The sequence below is a fragment of the Monodon monoceros genome, unplaced genomic scaffold (genome assembly GCF_005190385.1).
Source record: "Monodon monoceros isolate NGI ecotype Baffin Bay Population unplaced genomic scaffold, NGI_Narwhal_1 Super_Scaffold_11, whole genome shotgun sequence".
Classification (NCBI taxonomy): Eukaryota; Metazoa; Chordata; class Mammalia; order Artiodactyla; family Monodontidae; genus Monodon; species Monodon monoceros.
In genome coordinates, this window is record NW_021703767.1 from 9,141,744 (window position 1) to 9,162,107 (window position 20,364).

General features: G+C 44.9%; 2 protein-coding genes across 17 annotated transcripts in view; one reads left to right on the plus strand and one right to left on the minus strand.

The window, feature by feature from the left end:
* Window positions 1-1,445: 1,445 nt before the first annotated feature.
* Window positions 1,446-7,605, minus strand: LOC114891212 (carbonyl reductase [NADPH] 1). Its single transcript, XM_029215377.1, has 3 exons — window positions 7,080-7,605; window positions 6,203-6,310; window positions 1,446-1,976 (listed from the first exon to the last, which is right to left on the minus strand). The coding sequence occupies exons 1-3, from the start codon at window positions 7,603-7,605 to the stop codon at window positions 1,540-1,542; spliced, it is 1,071 nt and encodes a 356-aa protein (XP_029071210.1). The 3' UTR covers window positions 1,446-1,539.
* A 5,159-nt stretch (window positions 7,606-12,764) lies between these two features.
* SETD4 (SET domain containing 4) overlaps window positions 12,765-20,364 on the plus strand; it is a 409,208-nt gene continuing 401,608 nt past the window's right edge. For 13 of the 16 annotated variants that reach the window (XM_029213923.1, XM_029213919.1, XM_029213922.1 and 10 more), the window contains exons 1-3: window positions 13,205-13,403; window positions 14,714-14,883; window positions 18,451-18,546. In XM_029213923.1, the coding sequence (XP_029069756.1) occupies window positions 14,811-14,883; window positions 18,451-18,546 (169 nt within the window). In that variant the 5' untranslated portion in view covers window positions 13,205-13,403; window positions 14,714-14,810. Of the gene's footprint in view, window positions 13,159-13,204; window positions 13,404-14,713; window positions 14,884-18,450; window positions 18,547-20,364 lie in introns of those variants that run through there. The other 3 variants (XM_029213928.1, XM_029213933.1, XM_029213931.1) reach the window with 3 other exon arrangements.

Consider the following 20,364-nt stretch of genomic DNA (forward strand, 5'->3'; position numbering starts at 1 on the left):
GGATGAGTAGTATTCCATTATGCGTTTGAGTGCGTTTCTGTGTGTGTGTGTATAACATCTTCTTTATCCATTCATCTGTTGATCAGCACTTAGTTTGTTTCCATATCTTGGCAATTTAAAATAATGCCAAGATGAACACAGGGATGCATATAAGTTTTCAAATTAGTGTTTTCGTATTCTTTGGATAAATACCTAGAAGTGGGATAGCTGGATCATACAGTAGTTCTATACTTAATTTTTTGAGGAATCTCCATACTATTTCCATAGTGGCTGCACCAGTTTTCATTCCCTCCAACAGTGTATGAGGGTTGCCTTTTCTCTACACCCTCAACAATCCTTGTTAGTTAAGTGCGGTCAGCGAACCTAACCCTGTGGGATTCCCAGCGTGCTCCCAGGTGGGAGGGTTGTTTATGAAGGTCTTACTGTGTGCCAAGTCATTAATTGGAATGTTTTATTTAATGGTTATCTAATCCTTACAATTGCTAAAAGTGCCTGCATTCTGGTTTGTCCTACGTCATAGACAATAAGTGGCATATGTAGTTAGGTGTTATTTTATGGAATTAAGAAAAAAATCTTTAAGATCCCCGTGTCCATTTCCAAACTAGTAGTTCAGATGTTATGGTGTTGATCTAGACATTGACAATCCTGTTGGCAGTTTAGAAAAATAAAATAACAAGAGGAAACTAACAGCCTAGTGGAAGGGAGACGCTTGTAAAGTAAACCTGACTCTTCAAATAAGGGTTCCACACTTGCCTTCAGGGGCTGTCACTTTTCATCTCCCCAAGCCTGAGAATCAGATGTGAAAAGTGACAAATAACATGACAGTAGAGGCGTCTGTACAACATGGAGTGCTTCTGTGAAGGGAGGGAATGTGGTGGACAGTCCCTGGGGCCTTGGGGAAGCCAGGCGTGGTGCTGGGCAGTACGAAGCTTCTCGTCACCGCCCTGGGTGGTGTTGGGCCCCTCTCACAGGGACTCGTGATAGAAGACACTTGTGCAATTCCAATGTGATTTCAACATTGTCACCTATATAGGGGTGATTCCTATGACTATTATCCCCATTTTACATTTGAGGGGATACAGTAGATGCAGTATTTTGATCAAGGTCATGCAGGAAGGCGGCAGTGCCAAGACTTTTTGGTTTCAGATGTTTGCCTTGAAAGATTTCAAACAGAAAAGTAGAACGAATAGTAGAGTGGACACCCATATGTCCTCCAAAGTAGGTCCAACAATTATGAGTAACTGAGCTGGTTCAGCCTTGAAGAGTCTGCATAAATGGACGTTTATAAAGAACTATTTATTCATCTATTGACTTTTATTTATTATTTGTCATCCACCCCACTTTTCCTCCCCTGGGATCACAGAAGGAAACAAACGGCTTCACAGAATTAGTAGCCATTTCCCAGTGAGGACCTGATAGGGATATTCTGATTCTTTTCTTTCTTGTTTTGCATAGGGATATTTTTGACAGTGTAAGTGTCCTTCCCGTGAAATCGGGACAGGAACATAATCGGGCCCATGGGGGGACCTGTGAGTGAGCTTACCATTGCACAACTTTTTTCTCGGAAACAAACTGTCCGTGAGGCCCCTCAGCATCCGAGGGCAAAAGGGCCAAGTACACGGGGGTCTCTGCTCCTTCTTCTGGGCTTTTGGTGGCTGTGGGTCCCGCCATGTCAGTTCTCACCCACCCTGGGCAGCAGGCATTCAGGAGGATCTTGTCCCCTCCTCTCTGCTCACTCAGTTTCCTGGCTTGGATTCTGGACAGGACCGTGACGCCGATTTTCGTCACCCCATATGCGGTCTCAGGCCAGCCCTCCTTCCTGTGCACCCCGTTCTTTGTGTCTTCCACAAACTTGTTCATGAGCCCCACCAGCTCCTCCTCTGTGATGGTCTCACTTCGAAACTTCTGCTGCAGTTCGGGGCTGCATTTTTTAAGAGAGCTGACGCTCACAAAGCTAGACACATTCACCACTCTGCCTAAAATACAACACAAGTCATTACATAGAAAGGTGAGCACAAGAACAGTGAATGCCAAATTCGGGACAGGATTTATGTCCTCATGTCCTCTTGTCAGAGGACATTAGGGAAGGAAGAGAACGTATTTTGGGAGGGGGTTACTCACTGGGTTTTATCTGTTTTATTATTATAAGTAACAATCTGTTATTTCTAATGTTTTTAAAAATTACACATAATTATTTTGAAAATTACAGGAATGAACTATTTCACTTAAACTCAAGAAATAAGTAATGACAACGGGAAGAATTCTGTGAATCTACTACCCAGAACAACTTGTGAAAATTATTTTAAAAACTTAACTATTTAAAGTCTCTGCTAATGGTCCTGAGGGCATACAGCAAATGAAGAAACTTTTATTCCCGAATATCTCCAACAACTCAGGTAAGAACAGAGTCTGTTCTGTGGTACTTCAACCATGACCTGCTCCTTCCTTTCCCCCTTTCTGGCCATAACAATGGAAACTTCACTCTAGGATGGTGCAACCGAGAACACAAGACTATTGTATCTTCCCAAGATGGGTAGGACATCAGCACGTCTCATGCTGCTCCTCAGCTAGCTGTTGCAGAGGTTCAGTTCCTGGCAAGTGCATTTAGGAGGTGACCCAGCCCTCACTTGTGGGACAAAGGCTCTACCTTGGGCTGGACATCCTGAGAATACTGGGGCCCAGACTGCCCTTTCCCCAGCCTGTTTGTAAGGCAGAAGTATCACGCAAAGAGAGGCAAGCTGACAAGACCAGAGACCACTGCTTCTCTTCCCTCCTAGCTCCTAAAGCAGGAGTGTCACAAAGAGAAGTGTCATCATCCCTGCCTCTATCTTCAGACCTGTGGCTTAGAGATTTTGCACAAGAGGGAGAAAGAGTCAGGACATAAAAACCGAGAGCTCTCCCAAAAGGATGTGATTTCATTTGAAAGAGTGTGGGGAAGTTCGACCCTAAGGGCACTCTCAAAAACAATGGAAGTTGTGCTGAAAAGCAATTAGGAGATTGGTAGCTTTGTTAGAAATATAAACTAAATCATGTAAGTCAGCAAGTTTGCCAGAGAAAACTAGAGAAAGATAAGGGTAAGAGCCCTTCTCGGTTCAGAACAGAGCACCAAAACTACCCTTTCAAAAGAGCCTGAATTTAATTGGATGGAGATCCATCTGTGAAGCAATTTATGCTGTGCCTTGTTAAAAACAGTGGAGTAATCGGCCAGCAAGTAGTGGAGCTTAACAGCTGGGTGTGGTGCAGGAAAAAGACAGCAAAAGAGAGTTCTGCTAAACCCACAGTAATCCCAGCGTGACTGTGCGTCTCTGCTAGGCTGTACTTTCCGAGATGAAACATCAGAAACTTCACACTGCGAGGGGAGGAGGGCGGAGACTCAACTTCAAAAAATAATGTAGCCAGTCACTGAACAAATAAGCAAATAACAACCACAAGCCCGTGGGAAGTAGGGTCTAATAGCAAGAGTAGCTATAAAATTCTGCAATGTCCCGTTTCCAACCAAAAATTACCAGGCATGGACAAAAATGTTAAACCCTTTTTTTCCATGGGGAAAATATGTGGCAACAGAAATGGCATGTCATGCTACCATGGTCAGTTAGCTTTGATGTCTATCCCACTAAAGGTCTGGAAGTTCAGAAAACATCAACAAATAAATTAGTAGATGGCATTAGGACTCCCATTCAATGATTCTCTGAAATACATAAACTGATTTAGAGAAATTGCCATATTAATCTTCCGGGCATTCTTCTAAGATGAACACATTTTTGAAACGGGTCGATTATTCCATGTCCTCCTTCTAATCTAGAACATGTAAAGAGTAAGAAGCAACTAGTAAATTAATAGAAATGACATTGTCCTTAAGATAGAATAGAACCAATTTGTCCAAATGTTGCAGTAAGCACCATTCAGAGATGCTATATTTAGGATAATTTATTTCGCTCTCAAAAACATGACCAAGCCTCTCTCACAACAAAAATAACACATATTTCATGAATTAAAAATGCAAAATATAGAAAGGCATAAAGAAAGAAAAAAAGCCTGCAGGAGCGGAAGTCAGAATGGTTAACTGGTAAACAGGAAAGGCAGCTATATTACTATCAATAAAAGGGCCTCGGGCTTCCCTGGTGGCGCAGTGGTTGAGAGTCCGCCTGCTAATGCAGGGGACACGGGTTCGTGCCCCGGTCCGGGAAGATCCCACGTGCTGCGGAGCGGCTGGGCCCGTGAGCCATGGCCGCTGAGCCTGCACGTCCGGAGCCTGTGCTCCGCAAGGGGAGAGGCCACAACAGTGAGAGGCCCGCGTATTGCAAAAAAAAAAAGGGCCTTGACATTATTTATTTCATGGGTCTTCAACCTGGACAGTAGACAGAGAAATACTGTTAACTTCTTCTAGGATGGTTATAATCAGTAATCAAATGACAACCTTTTTTATTCTGTGTTAACTAGTCTACCTCAGGAAGTCTAGAATCAGCGGTGAAAATACTAACCCGTGTCAGGGAAGCTTGACCAGGAGATCCAAAGTTCTCTCGAGGTGATAAACTCCTGGATGTGGCTGTTTCATCTTCCCACTGTGTTCCATGCCAGCCCCTCCCACTGACTGGATCCCCAGGGATTAGAGCCAGCCACCTGGAGCCCTCTCCTCCCAACTAGGTGAGACTGTAGACCCAGAAGAGAATCACACGCTCAATTAAGTCATGATAACATGAACTGCTGTAGCTTTTCCCCAACAAAACAAGAATTCTCCTATTTCAACAGGCAAGTTCATACTGAGAATATAGCATGTATTTAAAGTTCCATTTACTCTAGCTTTCGTGAGGCAAGACGAACTGTTAAACAGAGGCTGTCTTAGCACATCTGGAGGGTACTCATTCCTCCTTCTGGACGAAGCCCAGACACAGCAAGAAACAGCCCAGCTAAGTAAGAGGAGTGGTGGGCCAGAGGTCCTCAGCATGAGGTCAAGAGGAATTCAGCATGTGCGGCTGACACAGGGAACTCCACTGCAGCCCGCAAGTGTTGGGACGAGTGGAGGAATCAGGTGACACTCTAAAGAGCTGACTTTTTAGGTCCTAGTGAACCAATTCTTAGAAGAACTTTCCAGGAGGACAGGATGGGGAAACAGGGCAGAAGCTGAGTGTAAATGCATGTACTAAATCTCCAGCCACGCCTCTTAACCTTTCTAAAAGTATGTGCTTGTCTTATTTGGTATGTTTAATGGGTGGTGGTTCCCCTCCTGGCCCATTACTTTGGGGGTAAGTATTATAGTAGTTTAACCCAAAGGAACATGAGAGTTTGTTTTGTTTGAAACATTGAGCAGATTGAAGGGCAGTTAAAATGGACCTGGAGTTCGGCAGGTCGGATTACGGAGATCCCTACAAGTCATGCTAAGGGCCTGGACTTCACTCCTGAAGGATTTTTGGGCATGCAGAGTATAGAGAACGCCCAGGAAGCAAAGGACTCAAGAAGCAGGGAGAGACCCTTAGGAGAGTTTACAATTGTCTAGAAATGACAGCTGAGGGCCCGTTTGTAGAGCTGGGATGGGGGTGAAGGCCTGGGAAGAAAATCAGTAGGAAGTGTCTTAGGATCTGGTAAATGGCAGTAAGCGGGCAGGCGTGGTGACCTCCAGGATCCTGGTGGGTGGATGATGGGATCAGTGGCCAAGATGATTTGGGGAAAGGACGAGTCTTTGGAAATATTTGTTTTAGATGGGGGGATTCAGGGGAGGAAGGATGGGAATCAGGTTAAGATGGAGAGGCAAGAAGACACAATGTGTGCCTGGAGCTCTGGGAATGTTCTAGGCAGGTGACAGATTTGAGTGAGGCCTAATGAACTGGTGGGAGTAGAGACTCCACTAGCCTGAGTAAGATCACTCTGAGAGGGGGTCAGAGGAGAGAAGGCCTGAGATGGATTCCTAAGGGAATGCCGCCTGTGGGGGGCATGGAGCAAATCAAGAGCCTTTCAGAGGAGACCTTTGGGCTAAGATGGGAAAAAGAAAGAGCCAGATGTGCAAAGAGCAGCTGGATAGACAGCACCAATGACCTGGGCAGTGTTTAGAGGAACCTGAGGCCTCAGGGCACCTGGCCGGATGGTGACACAGGTGGAGCCCAGTGTAGCTGAGCAGGAGAGGTGGGGGGCCTGTAGATGAGACCAGAGGCAGGCAGGCCCAGATCTTGCCAGAAACATTGCAGTTTGGGCTCTTCATCAGACTCACCTCGGGGTTTTATTAGAGGCAGTAGCTCTGTGCACACATCTTGGGTACCAAAGAAGTTTGTTTTCATAGTCACTTCTGCTTGAATATGAAACGGTGTGGAATCAATGGCTTTTAGGAGAAAAGAAAAGTTGAGTGAATAAATAGTAGCCATCAAGTAACATTCATTTTTTTTTTTTTTTTTTTAATAATAGTTGTGGCTCGCGGGCTCTAGAGCACAGGCTCAGCAGTTGTGGCGCACGGGCCTAGCTGCTCCGCGGCACGTGGGATCCTCCCGGACCAGGGCTCGAACCCGTGTCTCCTGCATTAGCAGGCGGATTCTCAACCACTGCGCCACCAGGGAAGCCCTCAAGTAACATTCTATAGGAAGATATAAAGAAAACAGTGCATGTGAAATCTGTTGAATTTTGTGTAAAAGTAGTGTCTAGTTAGTAGTATTGTGCCAGTGTGAATTTCAGGGCTTGATAATGCCTATGGTTTTGTAAGATGGCACCACTGCGGGGGGGGTGCCCAAAGGGTGCACACACACGGGATCTCTGTGCATCAGTTTTTGCAATTTTCTTGTTTATTTCAAAATGCATTAAAAATTAACCCAACTGCCCCAAAGTCCAATCAGAAAGAAGCTGTGGGGCAATCTAGAAAAGGTCCCCAGGATTCGAGCCAAAGAAGCAAAGTTCCCTATGGGTAGAAAGCATCCAATTCCCTGCAGACTCCGCTCTCGCTGCACCCCTCCCCCCTTCCCTTCTCGGTCCCTAGGGAGTCATTCTGGACCCCACAGGCGGGAGAAGCCCCACCGCAGCGATTCCCCGACAGATACGGCCCATCCCGGATGCAGATGCTCGGCGGTGAACGCCTCGCCTGGGAGCACCCAGCCCCTTACTCTTGAAGGCGATGCCCGCGTTGTTGACCAGCACGTCGAGGCCCCCGTACTCCTTGAGCAGGAAGTCGCGCAGGGCGCGGATGCTCTGCAGGTCATCGATGTCCAGCTGGTGGAAGCGCGGGCTCAGGCCCTCGGCCTGCAGCTGCTGCACGGCCGCCTGACCCCGTGCTGTGTTCCGCGCCGTGAGGACCACGTCCCCCGGAAACTGCCGGCAGAGGTCACGCACGATGGCGAAGCCGATGCCCTTGTTGGCCCCGGTGACCAGCGCCACGCGGGCGCAGGACGACATAGCCGGGTGCTGGGTGTGCGGTGCCCTTGAGTGGAGAGCCGAGCCCGTTGTGCTTTCCCAACGGCGCGGCGCGTCAGAGTGTCTGCGCAGAAGCTGGAGCTTGCAGAGCGCACACCTGAAGGTCCCACGCCCGGAGCGGCCAGGCTGAGCGCGCAAGCGCAGGCGCAGGCTCCGCCCCTTCAGGGCTGGGATCGCCGGCGCCCTCCCAGCGGTGCAGGGAACGTAGAGAAGGGCCATCAGGCAAATTTGCAGGACAGTCCTGCTGAACAGTCGCTGCTGGCGACTGCCTGCCTGGCATCAGAGAATCGTTTTGATTAGCTGTGTTGCCTATGTTTAAACTGAACCCTATCCTCTGTTCTCCTCCTTTTCATCCGGATGTTCAACTCTTCGCGGTTGCGCTTGAAGAAATGGGTCATTTGTGCAGACTTTGTTTTTCCTGGTGTTTGAAAAATATCTCTCGAACTGAAGTCTTTGTAACCTAGAGTTGTGGAATAAGTTGGGAGAACATGGTAGGGATCAAGTGTGTGTTGCTTCCTCCCGTAAGTATGTGAAAGCCAAGCTACTGCCCTATCCTTGAATGATTCTCACGTGTTAGTGGGGAGTGTTTACTGAATCATCATAGGGTTACCTCACTAGATACTTCCAGGGTTGTCAGGTTACCTGTATGCAGGTCCTGAAGTGTACAGGTGCAAAGGGGCTTTGCAGCCCTTTCTCACACTCAAAATAACTCATCAGGATGCATCTCCATTTTCAAGCGAGGAAATGGATCCTCAGAAAGTTCATAAATTAGCTCAGTGGTGGGAAATTAAATTTCTTCCTTACTATTTACCACTTAAAACAGGAAAAGATCATTTTCATTTCTGTGCTGTCTCTTGTCGACTGAAAGGAAATGCACAACCTAGGGGACTTAAGCCTTGGGATATAGCCTCTCAGATAGCTGAGGGACTGTTCTGAAGAGGTAATGGAGGAGCCAGGATATGTAGGAGTTTTTGCAAAAACAAAACAAAACAAAACATAAAAACAACCCAGGTAGTCGGAACATCAATTACTGCTAATTAAAGAAAACCAGACATCTCAAGTTAATGAATTTAGCACTTTTCAGTGTATGGGAAGATGCAAGAGTCTGGGCTTATTGAAATTATTCCTTTGATGTGCACCTGAACCATCTAGAGCCAGTATCCTGTTTTTCTCCATCCTGAATTCCCTTCAGTGTGCACCAGCGCAGTCCGCTGCCATGGCTGATGGCTTGATCCTTTGTTTACTGAAATGGCAGGCAACATTCTTTGTCCACACTCTTATGGTATCCACGAGCTACTAGTGGCTATTTAAATGTAATTTTAATCAAAATAATACAATTAAAGTTAGTTCTTTAGTTGCTTTAGCTGCGTTTCAAGTGCTGAATAGTCACGTGTTAGTGACTGCTGTATCGGACAGTTCACATATTTCTTTCCATTAGTGCAAAAATTTCTCTTGAACAGCTATATTTTAGATAGTCTCCAATTACGTTGCAATTTCAAGGGATTTTTCCAATCAGTTGCAAAAAACAAAACTAATAACCAGGGAACACGATCTCTGGTCGTGTTCCATATCAATCCTTACCTTTAAGGGAGATGATATATTGGCATTGTTCATAAGGCACCCAGCCCAATTTTCTAGTGTTACTAGGCTGGTTATCCTTAGTATGCTTTTATTGTTTCTAACATAAAGGAGTCTTTAAACTTAAATGACCAAAGCCTGGTGTTAACCACATAAATCCATCCTGTAACTGAGGAGGTTTTCTACTGTGATTCAGTTGGTGGTTCTGATTGAGCTTGAGTGACCCTAAAAGAAAAATTCATATTTATGGCCAGGGTCAGAGCAGGTATTATTAACTGGCCAAGTGAGGGAGTCCCCTCTAGTAATATCAGTTGTGGCCTAAGGGCCTTCCAATTAGAGCCCTGGAGTGCAGAAATCCACCAAGGTAACCCAGAAGTACTGGATATAGGTAATTGACCACAAACCTAACAATAAGATTAACTTTAACTCTGCATAAGTTTGTGAAATACAGTGCTGTTTTCTACAGTGGCTGCACCAACTTACCTTCCCTCAAGTGGTAAGGACAGATTTTAATCAGTATTATAATGTAGTAGGGAAGAGTGTCCAGCATGAACTGAACTCAACTTGGATTTGTACAGAGGTGACTGGATGTTTTAAAGGGAAGTTGAGGGAGTAGGCAGGGGGAATGGAGGGCCTTGGGTAGAGTCAGGGGAAAATTATAAAGGCCTGGTGAGTGTAAATGCCCATCAGGGCTATAAAGAGACTGGGAGACAGAGGTCCTATCCTATCTGATAATTACATTTCGAAGGAATGGCTTTCAGATCCTTGAGAAAGAAAGACTCAGGTCCTGAGTTGTAGGAGATACATATATATTGCAAATGGACAGAGGAAGAAGTCACAAATTTTAAGTCCTTTTTTAGTAAATGCTCTAAGAAAGGGTAGTAAAGGACCTCTTGTCAGGTGTTGGCTAGAACAAATAGTAAATTCTTCTGGCAGCCTGGAGCTCATTAAGGGGGAAATAAGGTCATCCTAGTGATACAGCCTTGAGCTATTAGAAACTATGTTAGTGTTTAAGTCTTTTAACATGGGGGTTGGTGGGGGAGTGGATGAAATCATTAGTGCCGAGTCAGTAGGTTTTATAGGCCCAGGCTGAGGCCTAGCTGAAAACAGGGCTTGGAAGAGACTGGCTAGAGCTTGGTCAAGAAGAGAATCTTTGTCAATTCCCCTCTAGAAAATGGGAGTATACATGATTTTTCTCCCTCATAAAGGGAAAATACCTGTTTTATCTACCCCTTTTCTTCTGTCTTGAATGCATTTGTAATGAGAATGTGATGCCTGGAGCTGCAGCAACTATCTTGAGATCATAAGGAAACAAACTAAGAGGTTAGCCAACTCCCTAAGGATGGTATTGTGGAAAATTAGGAAGAGCTTTGATTTTTAATGACATCACTGACTCATGGGTCCAAATCTGGAACCATCTATTTCCAGCCCCCCTTTGCTTTTCAATAAACTTTAAATTTTAGAATGGATTTATTGAAAAGTTGCAAATGCAGTACTGAAAATTCCCATATACTCCACATCAAATTTCCCCTATTATTAACATCTGACTATTGAAACTGAGTGGGACACTGTGAGGCACTCTCACGTACAAAAGCTCCTCCATGTCCCCTGTTTCTTGTTTGCAGTAAAAGGTTTTAGTCTCCTAGGTCTTCCCTGGGTTCCAAGGAGCAGGCACATGCAGTTACTAATTAGGGAAGTGAGGGAATGCAGAAAGAAAGGAAAAGCAGTTAAATAAGAAAACTAACGACAATAGTTCAGTGATAAAACAGAGTCCTAGTTCTCCCCAAGGTATGTACGTAACAACTTGATGGATATCTTTGAATTGTTCTTTGGGAACTAAGACCTCATCCCCACCCCCAGAGGTGGAGGATGGTGACTACATGCTGAGCACAAGCACCAGACCCCAGACTGGCTGGAACCACAAAGTTGATGACTGAGATTCCTGAAACACCACCCTGTTACCTCACCACCAAACAATCGGAAGAAAGTCATGAACTCTGCAGCCCTCACCATCAAATGTTGCCTTTAAAAACGCTCCCCTGAAAACCATTGAGGAGTTCAGGTCTTCTGAGCATGAGCTGCCTGTACTCCTTGCTGGACCCTGCAATAAATGCTGTACTTTCCTTCACGACTTGTCAGAAATTGGTTTTGCTGTGGGTGAGTGGACCCAAGTTCAGTTTGGTAACAAACACTATGATGGTAATTTGTTATAACTAAGAAATAACCCTGGAACAGTATTAACTAAGCTCTATGCTTTATGCGGCTTTCACTGGTTTTTCCCTCTAATATCCCTTTTCTAGTCCAAGGTTCTCTCCAGAATACCACATTACATTTAACTGTCATGTCTCCTTAGTTTCCTCTGGTTTATGACAGATTCTCAGAGTTTACTTGCTTTTCACAAACTTTGACGGCTTTGAGGAGTACAGTCGTCCCTTGTTATCCAGGACCCCCCGTGGATACGAACAACCTGGGATGCTCAAGTTCCTCAAATAAAATGGTCTACTATTTGCATAACCTAGGTACATTCTCCCATATACTTTAAATTATCCCTAGATTACTTATAATGCCTAATACAATGTAAATGCTATGTAAGTAGTTGCAGGTGTGTGGCAAGTTCAAGTTTTGCTTTTTGGAACTTTCTGAAATTTTTTTTCCTAATATTTTTGGACTTGCAGTTGGTTGAATCCACGGATGTGGATACAGAGGGCCGGTTGTACTGGTCAGGTGTTTGTGGGTTTGTCTCATGTTATTCTCAAGGAAGAACTGTTACTGAGTCCAAGCTTGTACCGCTTGGTGCATGACAGGTCAATGAATTGAGACACGATGTGTTGAGGCAAGGAATAGTGACGATTTGGAAAGCCAGCAGACGGAGAAGCTGGCGGACTAGTGTCCTAAGGAACCATCTTTCCTGAGTTAGAATTCAGGCTTCTTTTATACCAAAAGGAGGGGTTGTGGCTGGTTGTTGCAGATCCCTTGGTACTGGCCAGACTCAGAGGAGTGTGATAATCCTTTGTTCTTGCAGCCGTCCACGGTTGGTCTGGACATGATGTTCTCGTAAACCTCCAACAAGTTCTGCAGCTTTTTAATCTCTATACAAATGAAAAGTGTTATGCCTTTAAAATGCAAGCCTGGGAGGCAGAGCCTTGTGGAAGGACTATTATGTGTATTTCAGGCTGTGGACAACGTTCTTTCTCCGTTTGGTAACACAAAGGTGCAGAGCCAGCATGATTAAGCACAGGCAACAACACAACCGTTAGAGTTAAAGGAATAGATCCAATATAGAGCCAGGTTGTTCTTTGTTACAGATCTAGAGTTATGGGTTTTGGAGAGTAACATCTCCAAATGTTAGGTAAAGTACCCTTCCTATAGCTGGGAACTTCGCAATCAACATAACTTATTACTGATATGCTAACCCTTATCACTTGGCCAAGGCAGTGTCTGCCAAGTTTCTCCACTGTAAAGTTACTTTTCCCTCCTTTCCATGCTGGGCTGTCTTGGAAGCAAGAGATAATCAAGGTGGAGTGGGTGGGGCAGAGATTGAGCCCCATCTCCTGTAGGGAGGCGTATTTACATAAACGACTGGAATTTTCCTGTTAGGCTGATCCTGGGACACGTCCGCCAACAGGGACAGCAGGGTGAAGTGGGGGTGGGCTGCCCTGCAACTGGCTCAGGGCAGACTGCGACCCGAGGCAGGGCGGGGTCGAGGCAACTTCGGGCAGGAAGCGGGGGAAGGTCCGGGATTGCGAGGCCCAGAGGCGAGGCGGAAGCTGGCGGGCCAAGGCGCGGGGTGGAGTCTGCTCTGGGATGCGCGCACTTGGCGGTTCCTTCTCTGGTGGTACGGAAGGACTGCGTAGGTCGGCTTTTCAGAGCGCAGTTCCCGGTCCACGGACCACAGGGTTTTCTTCCCCCCGGCGCACCGGTCCAGCTTTGGGGCGCTCTGACCCCAGCCGGTTTTGGCGGTGGCGCCTCCGGAACACAATGCGCATGCGCACGCCGAGAGGCTGAGGCCCGCGGCGGAAAGAGGGCTCCGCCTGGGGACTGAGAGCGTGGGTCAGTTTGGACTCGAGGCGGGCCTGGCGGCGCTCTATCCCTCCCCCTGCTGCTGTGGCTCGCTACTTTAACTAGCGAGCATCTGGCGCGCTGTTCTGGGTTTCCACGTGGGCCCGCCCACCGCCATCTTAAAGCTGTGCCAAGGTGAGCGGGTCGACTTCCGGGGCTGGGCCTACCGTTGCCCAGGTAACGGGAACCTGCTCCTGCCGGAGCTTTCCATATACTTTAATTTTGGAGGCTCGAAAAGAGATCTGAGTTCGGATGGCCTACCCCCGCCAGGCCTGGCATGCTGCTGCTCATTACAGGACCCCTCCCCCCGTCATCTGGGAATCGTTCATTTAGCGAATGTCGACCCGAGAAGCCGCTGTGCAGGCGCGAAGGACCCTAAGGTCGGGAGTTTGTAACTGGTCGGGGTCTGAGCTCGCCCCCTGCCCAGCCAACCCGGCGGCCGGAAAACGGAGGGGCCGGGGGAGGGGCAGGGTGTGTCGCAGCTGTGGGGCGGCTTCACGTCTAGGGGCTGAGGACTGGGGGCGAGGACAGTGCGGCCAGCCGTGCTGTCGCCTTGGCGCCACGTGCACAGCTCGCTCGCCGGACCCCGGGACCCGCGCGCGGCAGGGCCGGGGGTCAGTGTGGTCGCGTCTCGGCCCGTGCGCGGGCGGGGCACTGGGGACCCCGAGGGGAGGAGCCGCCGGTGGCCCTGGGACCGGACTTGCCAACTTCGGGTCGATCAAATAGTGAACCTTCCAGTGCTGGGGTGGGATAGTAATAGGGCTTGGAGTTCGTGTCTTGTTATTAATTTCAGTTCGGTAGCTTTTAGTGGTTTTAAAAAAAACAGTGGTATGGTTAAAATGCACATATATATGCACTTAAGTAATATTCATATTATGTCACTTATGTACTCATACATACATAAGGCACAGACTAGGAGGATACAGAAGTAATAGTAAAAGTCCCCTCCCCGTGCATATTTTTTAATATCCTTCCTTAAAGCCTCTTGTTTTATAAATAGAAAATGTGCACAGTATCAAACTCATAAGGGATCATTGAATTTGTTCTGCAACTTTATTTTTTCATGTAATATATCTTGGACATTTTTACATCTTAGCGCATACTTGCTATTAATGGCTTCATATAGTAGGCCACTCCATTATCTGATCATGCTGGTGTGTTTAATAGACTTCATTTTTATATTTCCGAGGAAGTAACGTATAGAAACTGTAGTCATTTTAGATTTTCTTATCTCTTTGTTTTGTCTGTTCTCTTGGCTCTCATTTTCTCCCTAATCTGCGGCAAACCCCCGCTTAGTTTATATTTATTTCAGGATGCTGGTTTTAAGGACAAATCATTATTTACTTCACGCTGAAAGAGGATTTGGTTTTTTTCTCTAAGACTTCCTAGCAGATGGGGGCTTCAGGACTACTGTTTATTCAAAGTACAGATAGGTTGGTGCTTAGTAAGTGTTGATTGTTGTTGATGTACACGTCACCAAAGCACACAATTATGAAATCAGTTATGAGGATTTCTATGATTAATCAGCATGTAATAGGACCTCAAGATAAAACTGTTTTAGAGGGACCAATATAATGGGCATTCCATTACTGCGCATGATTTAGCTCAGAGTATAAACAATTTATATACAAAAACGCTTTAGAGAAATGGTTTACTAAATAGTTACATTTGTATATTTAAATCTTTATAGGTACAATCAACAGTGATTATCATACAGCTGGAAAGAAAGGCAGAGATAATGCTTTTTATTTTAGATTGGGCAATTAAGCAGAAACTGCAGTTTTAGTATGAGGAACGGAGGTGGAAGAACAAGCCGAATCAGAAGACGAAAACTCTTCACAAGTTCTGAATCAAGAGGAGGTACAGTTTTGATTCTTTTGGTGCCAGTGATGAAAAAAAGGAATCCTTTGTTGATTGCTATTAACACATAGCTTTTCTCAGAGGCACACGAGCAATGTTAAATTTATTTATTTTTTATTTATTTATTTTTAGCTGCATTGGGTCTTCGTTGCTGCGCGTGGGCTAGTTGCGGCGGAGCGCGGCTTCTCACTGCAGTGGCTTCTCTTGTTGCGGAGCACGGGCTCTAGGCGCGCGGGCTTCAGTAGTTGTGGCTCGCGGGCTCAGAGTGCAGGCTCAGTAGTTGTGGTGCACGGACTTAGTTACTCCGCGGCATGTGGGATCTTCCCGGGCCGGGGCCCGAACCCTTGTCCCCTGCATTGGCAGGCGGATTCTTAACCACTGCGCCAGCAGGGAAGCCCATGAGCAGTGTTCATAGAGAATACTTCTTAAAAAATATTCTTTTAAATAGTGCCATTATATTCTTTTAAACGCTTGTAGAAATACAGATATATTGCTTCAACTATGTCTTCTTTGGGGATGACTCCCAGGTTTCTGTTTCTGGTCCTGACCTCTCTGCTGACCTCTAGCTACCTAAAGGATATTAATATTTGGATGTAAATTTATCACTTCAAGTTCAGTGTAACCCAGTCTGAACGAGATACCGTATGTGAAAGTGCTTGGACCACTGGAGAGTACTACATAAATGCAGTTGTTATTTTTCATAAAAATTAATAGCACTCCTCCTAGCTGACCCCCAGCATGTCAGCACCATGGAGGTAATCTTTGACTATGTATCCTTCTTTGCTCTCTGGAGCCCATGTCCTACTAACTCTCACCTGGCCTTTCTTAGGTTCACTTCTCCCTCTCTGTTCTACCCAGAGATGACTTCAGCCAGCTCTTGGCTGGCTCACCACATTCTTGTTTTCTTCCCTGCTGGTTGTTCCACTTGTCACTGTCAGTCTAACTTTCTTAAGGGATGTAGCCTTTTTGGTATAGGAGCCTCCAGGATCCTCATTCTCTCTCTCTCTTTTTTTTTTTTGGGCCGTGCCACACGGCATGCAGGATCTTCCCCAGCTAGGGATCGAACCCGTGCCCCCTGCATTGGGAGCACAGAGTTTTAACTACTGGACTGCCAGGGAAGTCCCCCTCATTCTCTTTGTGTGCTCTCTGAATTCCTGCCTGACATCAACTGCCTTTCTAAGTGGCTCCCCCGCCCCACTCCCTGTGTTGGCAGTATGTTCTCCGCTCACCATTTCCTGAACACACCTCCCACATTGCCACCTCTGCCATTCCTCAAGGTCCTTCTTCAGCCAAAACATCTTTCTTCCCTTCTCCCTTCTTGTTCAGTTTCTCTCTAACCTTCGAGGCTGAGTTGAGATCTTATGTTTTTGGTAATGCCATTTACAGTTCTCACTAACGTCACTGGGTTATCATGCTTATTGGGTATTATTCTTCAGGAGCTGTGGTTTTCCAGTTGTTTTTCATGGAAGTCTTGTTTCCCCAACTAAAGTGTTAACTTTTTGAGGGGGAGGAACATGTTGAACGCTCTCCACAGTGGTTAATAGTGCTGGGAGTGTAGTAGTTGCTTATTAAATGTTCTTGCTGTAAACTCTGTTCTCTAGGTTGTGATAACGTATTTTAGCAGCCTTAGATTTTGGATCATGTATTTTTTTGGAAAACACTTTCATTGAAGTATAATTGACATACAATGAATGTCACATATTTAAAGTGTATAATTTGATAGATTTTGACATACGTATACACACAGTAAGCCATTATCGAAATCAAGGTATGAACATATTCATCACCCCAAGAAGTTTCCTTGTTTCCCTTTGTAATCCTTTCATCTTGCGCTCTTTGAACCCCCCCTGCCTCCATCTTCAGGCAACCACTGATCTGATTTCTTTCACTATTGATTTGTTTGTTTTATAGTTTTCTTTAATCATATAGTATGCATTCTTTTTTCTCTGCCTTCTTTTACTCAGCATAATTATTTTGAGATAATTCTCTGTTGTGTGTATCAACAGGTCATTCTTTTTTATTGCTGATAATATTCCATGATTTGTTTACTTCAATTGTTCCAGCAATATTTATTGAAAAAACTGTCCTTTCTCCTCGGAATTGCCTTTGCATTTTGTGAAAAGCCAGTTATCCACATATGTGTGGGTCTGTTTTAGACTTTCTTTTCTGTTCCATCGATTTCGTTGTCTGTCTTGATGACAGTATCACACAGTCTTAGTTACTGTAGCTTTATAGTAATAAAAAGTTTTGAAATCAGTATTTCGAAGTGGTTTTGGCTATTCTAGGTTCTTTGCATTTCCATATGAATTTTAGAATCATCTTGTCAATTTCTACAAAAAAGCCTGCTTACATTTTGATTTGGATTGTATTGAATCTATAGATCAATCTGGGGAGAACTTGACTTCTTAACAGTATTGAATCTTCCAACCCATAAGTAAGATGTATCTCTCCATTTGTTCAGATTATTGATTTGAGATCTTAAAAAAATTAAAAAAATTTTTAATTGTAGTAAAATTACATGTAACATAAAATTTACCATTTTAACAATTTTTAAGTGTAGTTCAGTAGTGTTCAGTACATTCACATTGTTGTACAACCAGTCTCCAGAATTCTCTTCATCTTGCAAAACTGGAACTCTATACCCATTAAATAATAACTCCTCATTCCCCTCTCCCCCTAGCCCCTGGCAGCTACCACTCTACTTTTTGTTTCTATGAACTTGGCTATTCTAGATACCTCATGTAAGTGGAATCATACAGTATTTGTCTTTTTGTGAATGGCTTATTTCACTTTCAGTAATGCCCTGAGGATTCATCTATAAAGCATGTGTTAGCAGGATTGGTTCCTTCTGAGAGCTGTGAGAGAAGGGTCTGTTCTAGGCCTCTCTTTTTGGCTTTGTTGTTGGCTGTCTTCTCCCTGTGTTTCTTCTATCATCTTCCCTCTGTTCTTTGTCAAAATTTCCCTTATTATAAGGACGCCAGTCATACTGGATCCAGGTCCACCCTGATGACCTCATTTTAACTTGGTTACCTCTGTAAAGACCCTATCTCTAAATAAGGTCGTATCCTGAGGTACTGAGGGTTAGGATTTCAACATATGAATTTTGGGGTACACAGTTCAACCCATAATAGATGCCTTTTATTTATTTTTCTTTGCTTTTTGCACTGGCAAGGACCAGTGTAGTGTTGAGTAGTAGTGGGGAGAACAAACATCCTTCTTCTGTTTCTGATCTTAGGGGGAAAGCACGTAGTTTTTCATCTTTAAGTATGTCAGCTGTAGGTTTTTTGTTAGATATTTTTTGTCGTGTTGAGGAGGTTCCCTTCTATCCTTGTTTGCTGGGAGTATTTATCAGGAATGAGTGTCAGATTTTATCCAATGCTTTTCCTGCATCTTTGAGATGATCTTGTGGTTTTTCTATTTTAGTTTACATTATTTGTGCATGTTTTAAAATTTATTCCCTTTTATGATATGACTGTCTGAGACAGTTCATCAGAGATTTACTTTTTAAATGGTGATCTGATTATATAGTGATTTTAATCACCAGTTTTTCTTTCCTCTCTTGATTAGTGAATGAGAGCTACAAGCCTGAATTTATAGAGCTTAAGAAGTGGCTGAAAGATAGGAAGTTTGAAGATACAAACTTAATACCTGCTCGTTTTCCAGGTAAGGTCTGACATTCAACTCTCACACGAGAGACATGTGGGCCCAGGTGGTAGGAAAGCAGGGGTGATTCTTGCAGGTGGGCTGTATTCTCTCTGGGGGCATATCATCTCCTCAACCCGACAAAAAATATCTAACATCTTCTGTTGTGTGGCAGCCTTCCTGCCTTGTAGGTGTAATATTTACTTGACCTTATTCTAAAAATGAGTTTAAGTGGCTTGTGGAGAGAAATTCCAAAATGGTGAAATAAAATTAAAAGTTAGAAAAGGGAAATGAGAATAGAAAAATAAGACGAAGGCAGGGATAAGGATAACACATAAAAGCCATGATTATGAAATTTCATACCCCTGTCAGAGGTGAGCTACAAATTTGACTCATCTTTCCAGCAGCCCAATGTATGTGGTCACTTAGCTGAATCTTAGTGTTCTGTAAACCCAGCTGCATTGTTTACTCATCAGAAGTACAGGCATTTCTGGAACTTAGACCTGAGGGAAACATCTTCACTGGGCTTTTCTGGGAGGACATTGTGTAATGTGGGGACTGGTGTCCCCATCAACCTGTTTATGGTGATTGCATGGGATTTTCAAGCCATGCAGGCTGATGGGATTATCCCTTAGCTCAGGAGCATCACCGTAGTTTTCTAAGGGGAGGGGTTCCAGAGAACCAGCAGAGGTGCTTGGTCCCTGGGGGTGGCTCCAGGAGAGGAGCCCTTAGGGAGGCCTCAGCGGTATTGCCCCCCAAGTGTTGGAGGAGGAGCCCCTGTGTGGCCCTGGCGTCCACAGTCACCTGAACAGGGGTGGGTGAACATTCTCTTCTGGAAGGTGAGGAGCTTGTTGTGAAGGTTGGATTAACATTGTTTTCTGAAAATTGAGGAGCTTGTCATGGAGTTTGGGTTAACATTCTCTTCCGGAACATTCTCTCACAGAAGTTGGGCAGCTTGTTATGGGCTTGTGCCTGCATACAAGGCGACCCAGCTCTGTCCACAAGTGGGCTTGAGGTAACCACAGAGAGGACCACCTGTCTCTGTGCTACAGATCTGCTGTAGCACAGAGACAGTTATGTGCTGAGGGCCTTGAAGTTCTGTATCACAGGGCAGGTGCAGACATTTCACTTTGAAGAATATTTAGATCATATGCCTCTGAATGCTTCCCTTGGCGATTAAAATGAATTCAGGTACCCATTAGGTAATTTAACTTTGAGCAAACTAACTTCCTTATATATCACCCAAGATAAATGGTTTACCATGTGTGCCCCTGGTCCAGTGAGGCGATGTGTGTAAAGTTGTTCCCTATGTGTCAGTTATACATGATGACTTTGGGCTAAAATACTTGATTTGAACCAACTTCTATTAGGATTGCTCCTTCTTTATGATGGTGAACCATATTTATCAGCCTCTAACAGAATGTTTAACTTTCTGTTTTTGTGTGTCAAGGAACGGTCAGTAAAAACCATACTCTTAGATTTTACTGGATGGAGTTCTTTATGAGATGATCAAGGGAAAGTAGTGTCAGGAGTGGACTTGCTGTGCCTAAGGCCTGCCTACTCCTCGGGTGTCACTTTGCCTTAAGAAGGGTAGGTTTAAAATTGTCAAGCGGGAATTGGCATATGGTTTCAGTTGAATGCCTGAAAATAAGTAATCTGTCTATGGTTTGGAGCAGTGAAGAGTTAGCAGTTTTAAAAGTAGGAGCAACTTTCTCTGGGCCCACCTCCAGATTCATGGTCTTGGAGGAGCTAAAGCAAAGTGGTTTGGCAGTGATCAGAACCCAGTACTTACAGTTCTGGGGTCAGGGAACCTTCTGCCTTAGCTCGGGCTGCCATAGC

Bases quoted from the DNA above. Each gene is read 5' to 3' on its own strand.
- LOC114891212 (XM_029215377.1), bottom strand. From the start codon at position 7,605: ATGGCCCTTCTCTACGTTCCCTGCACCGCTGGGAGGGCGCCGGCGATC. The intron at 6,311-7,079 runs GTAAGGGGCTGG...TTCTCCTAAAAG, and splicing joins CGCGGGCATCGCCTTCAAGA to CCATTGATTCCACACCGTTT. The intron at 1,977-6,202 runs GTGAGTCTGATG...GTTGTATTTTAG, and splicing joins GCCTCTAATAAAACCCCGAG to GCAGAGTGGTGAATGTGTCT.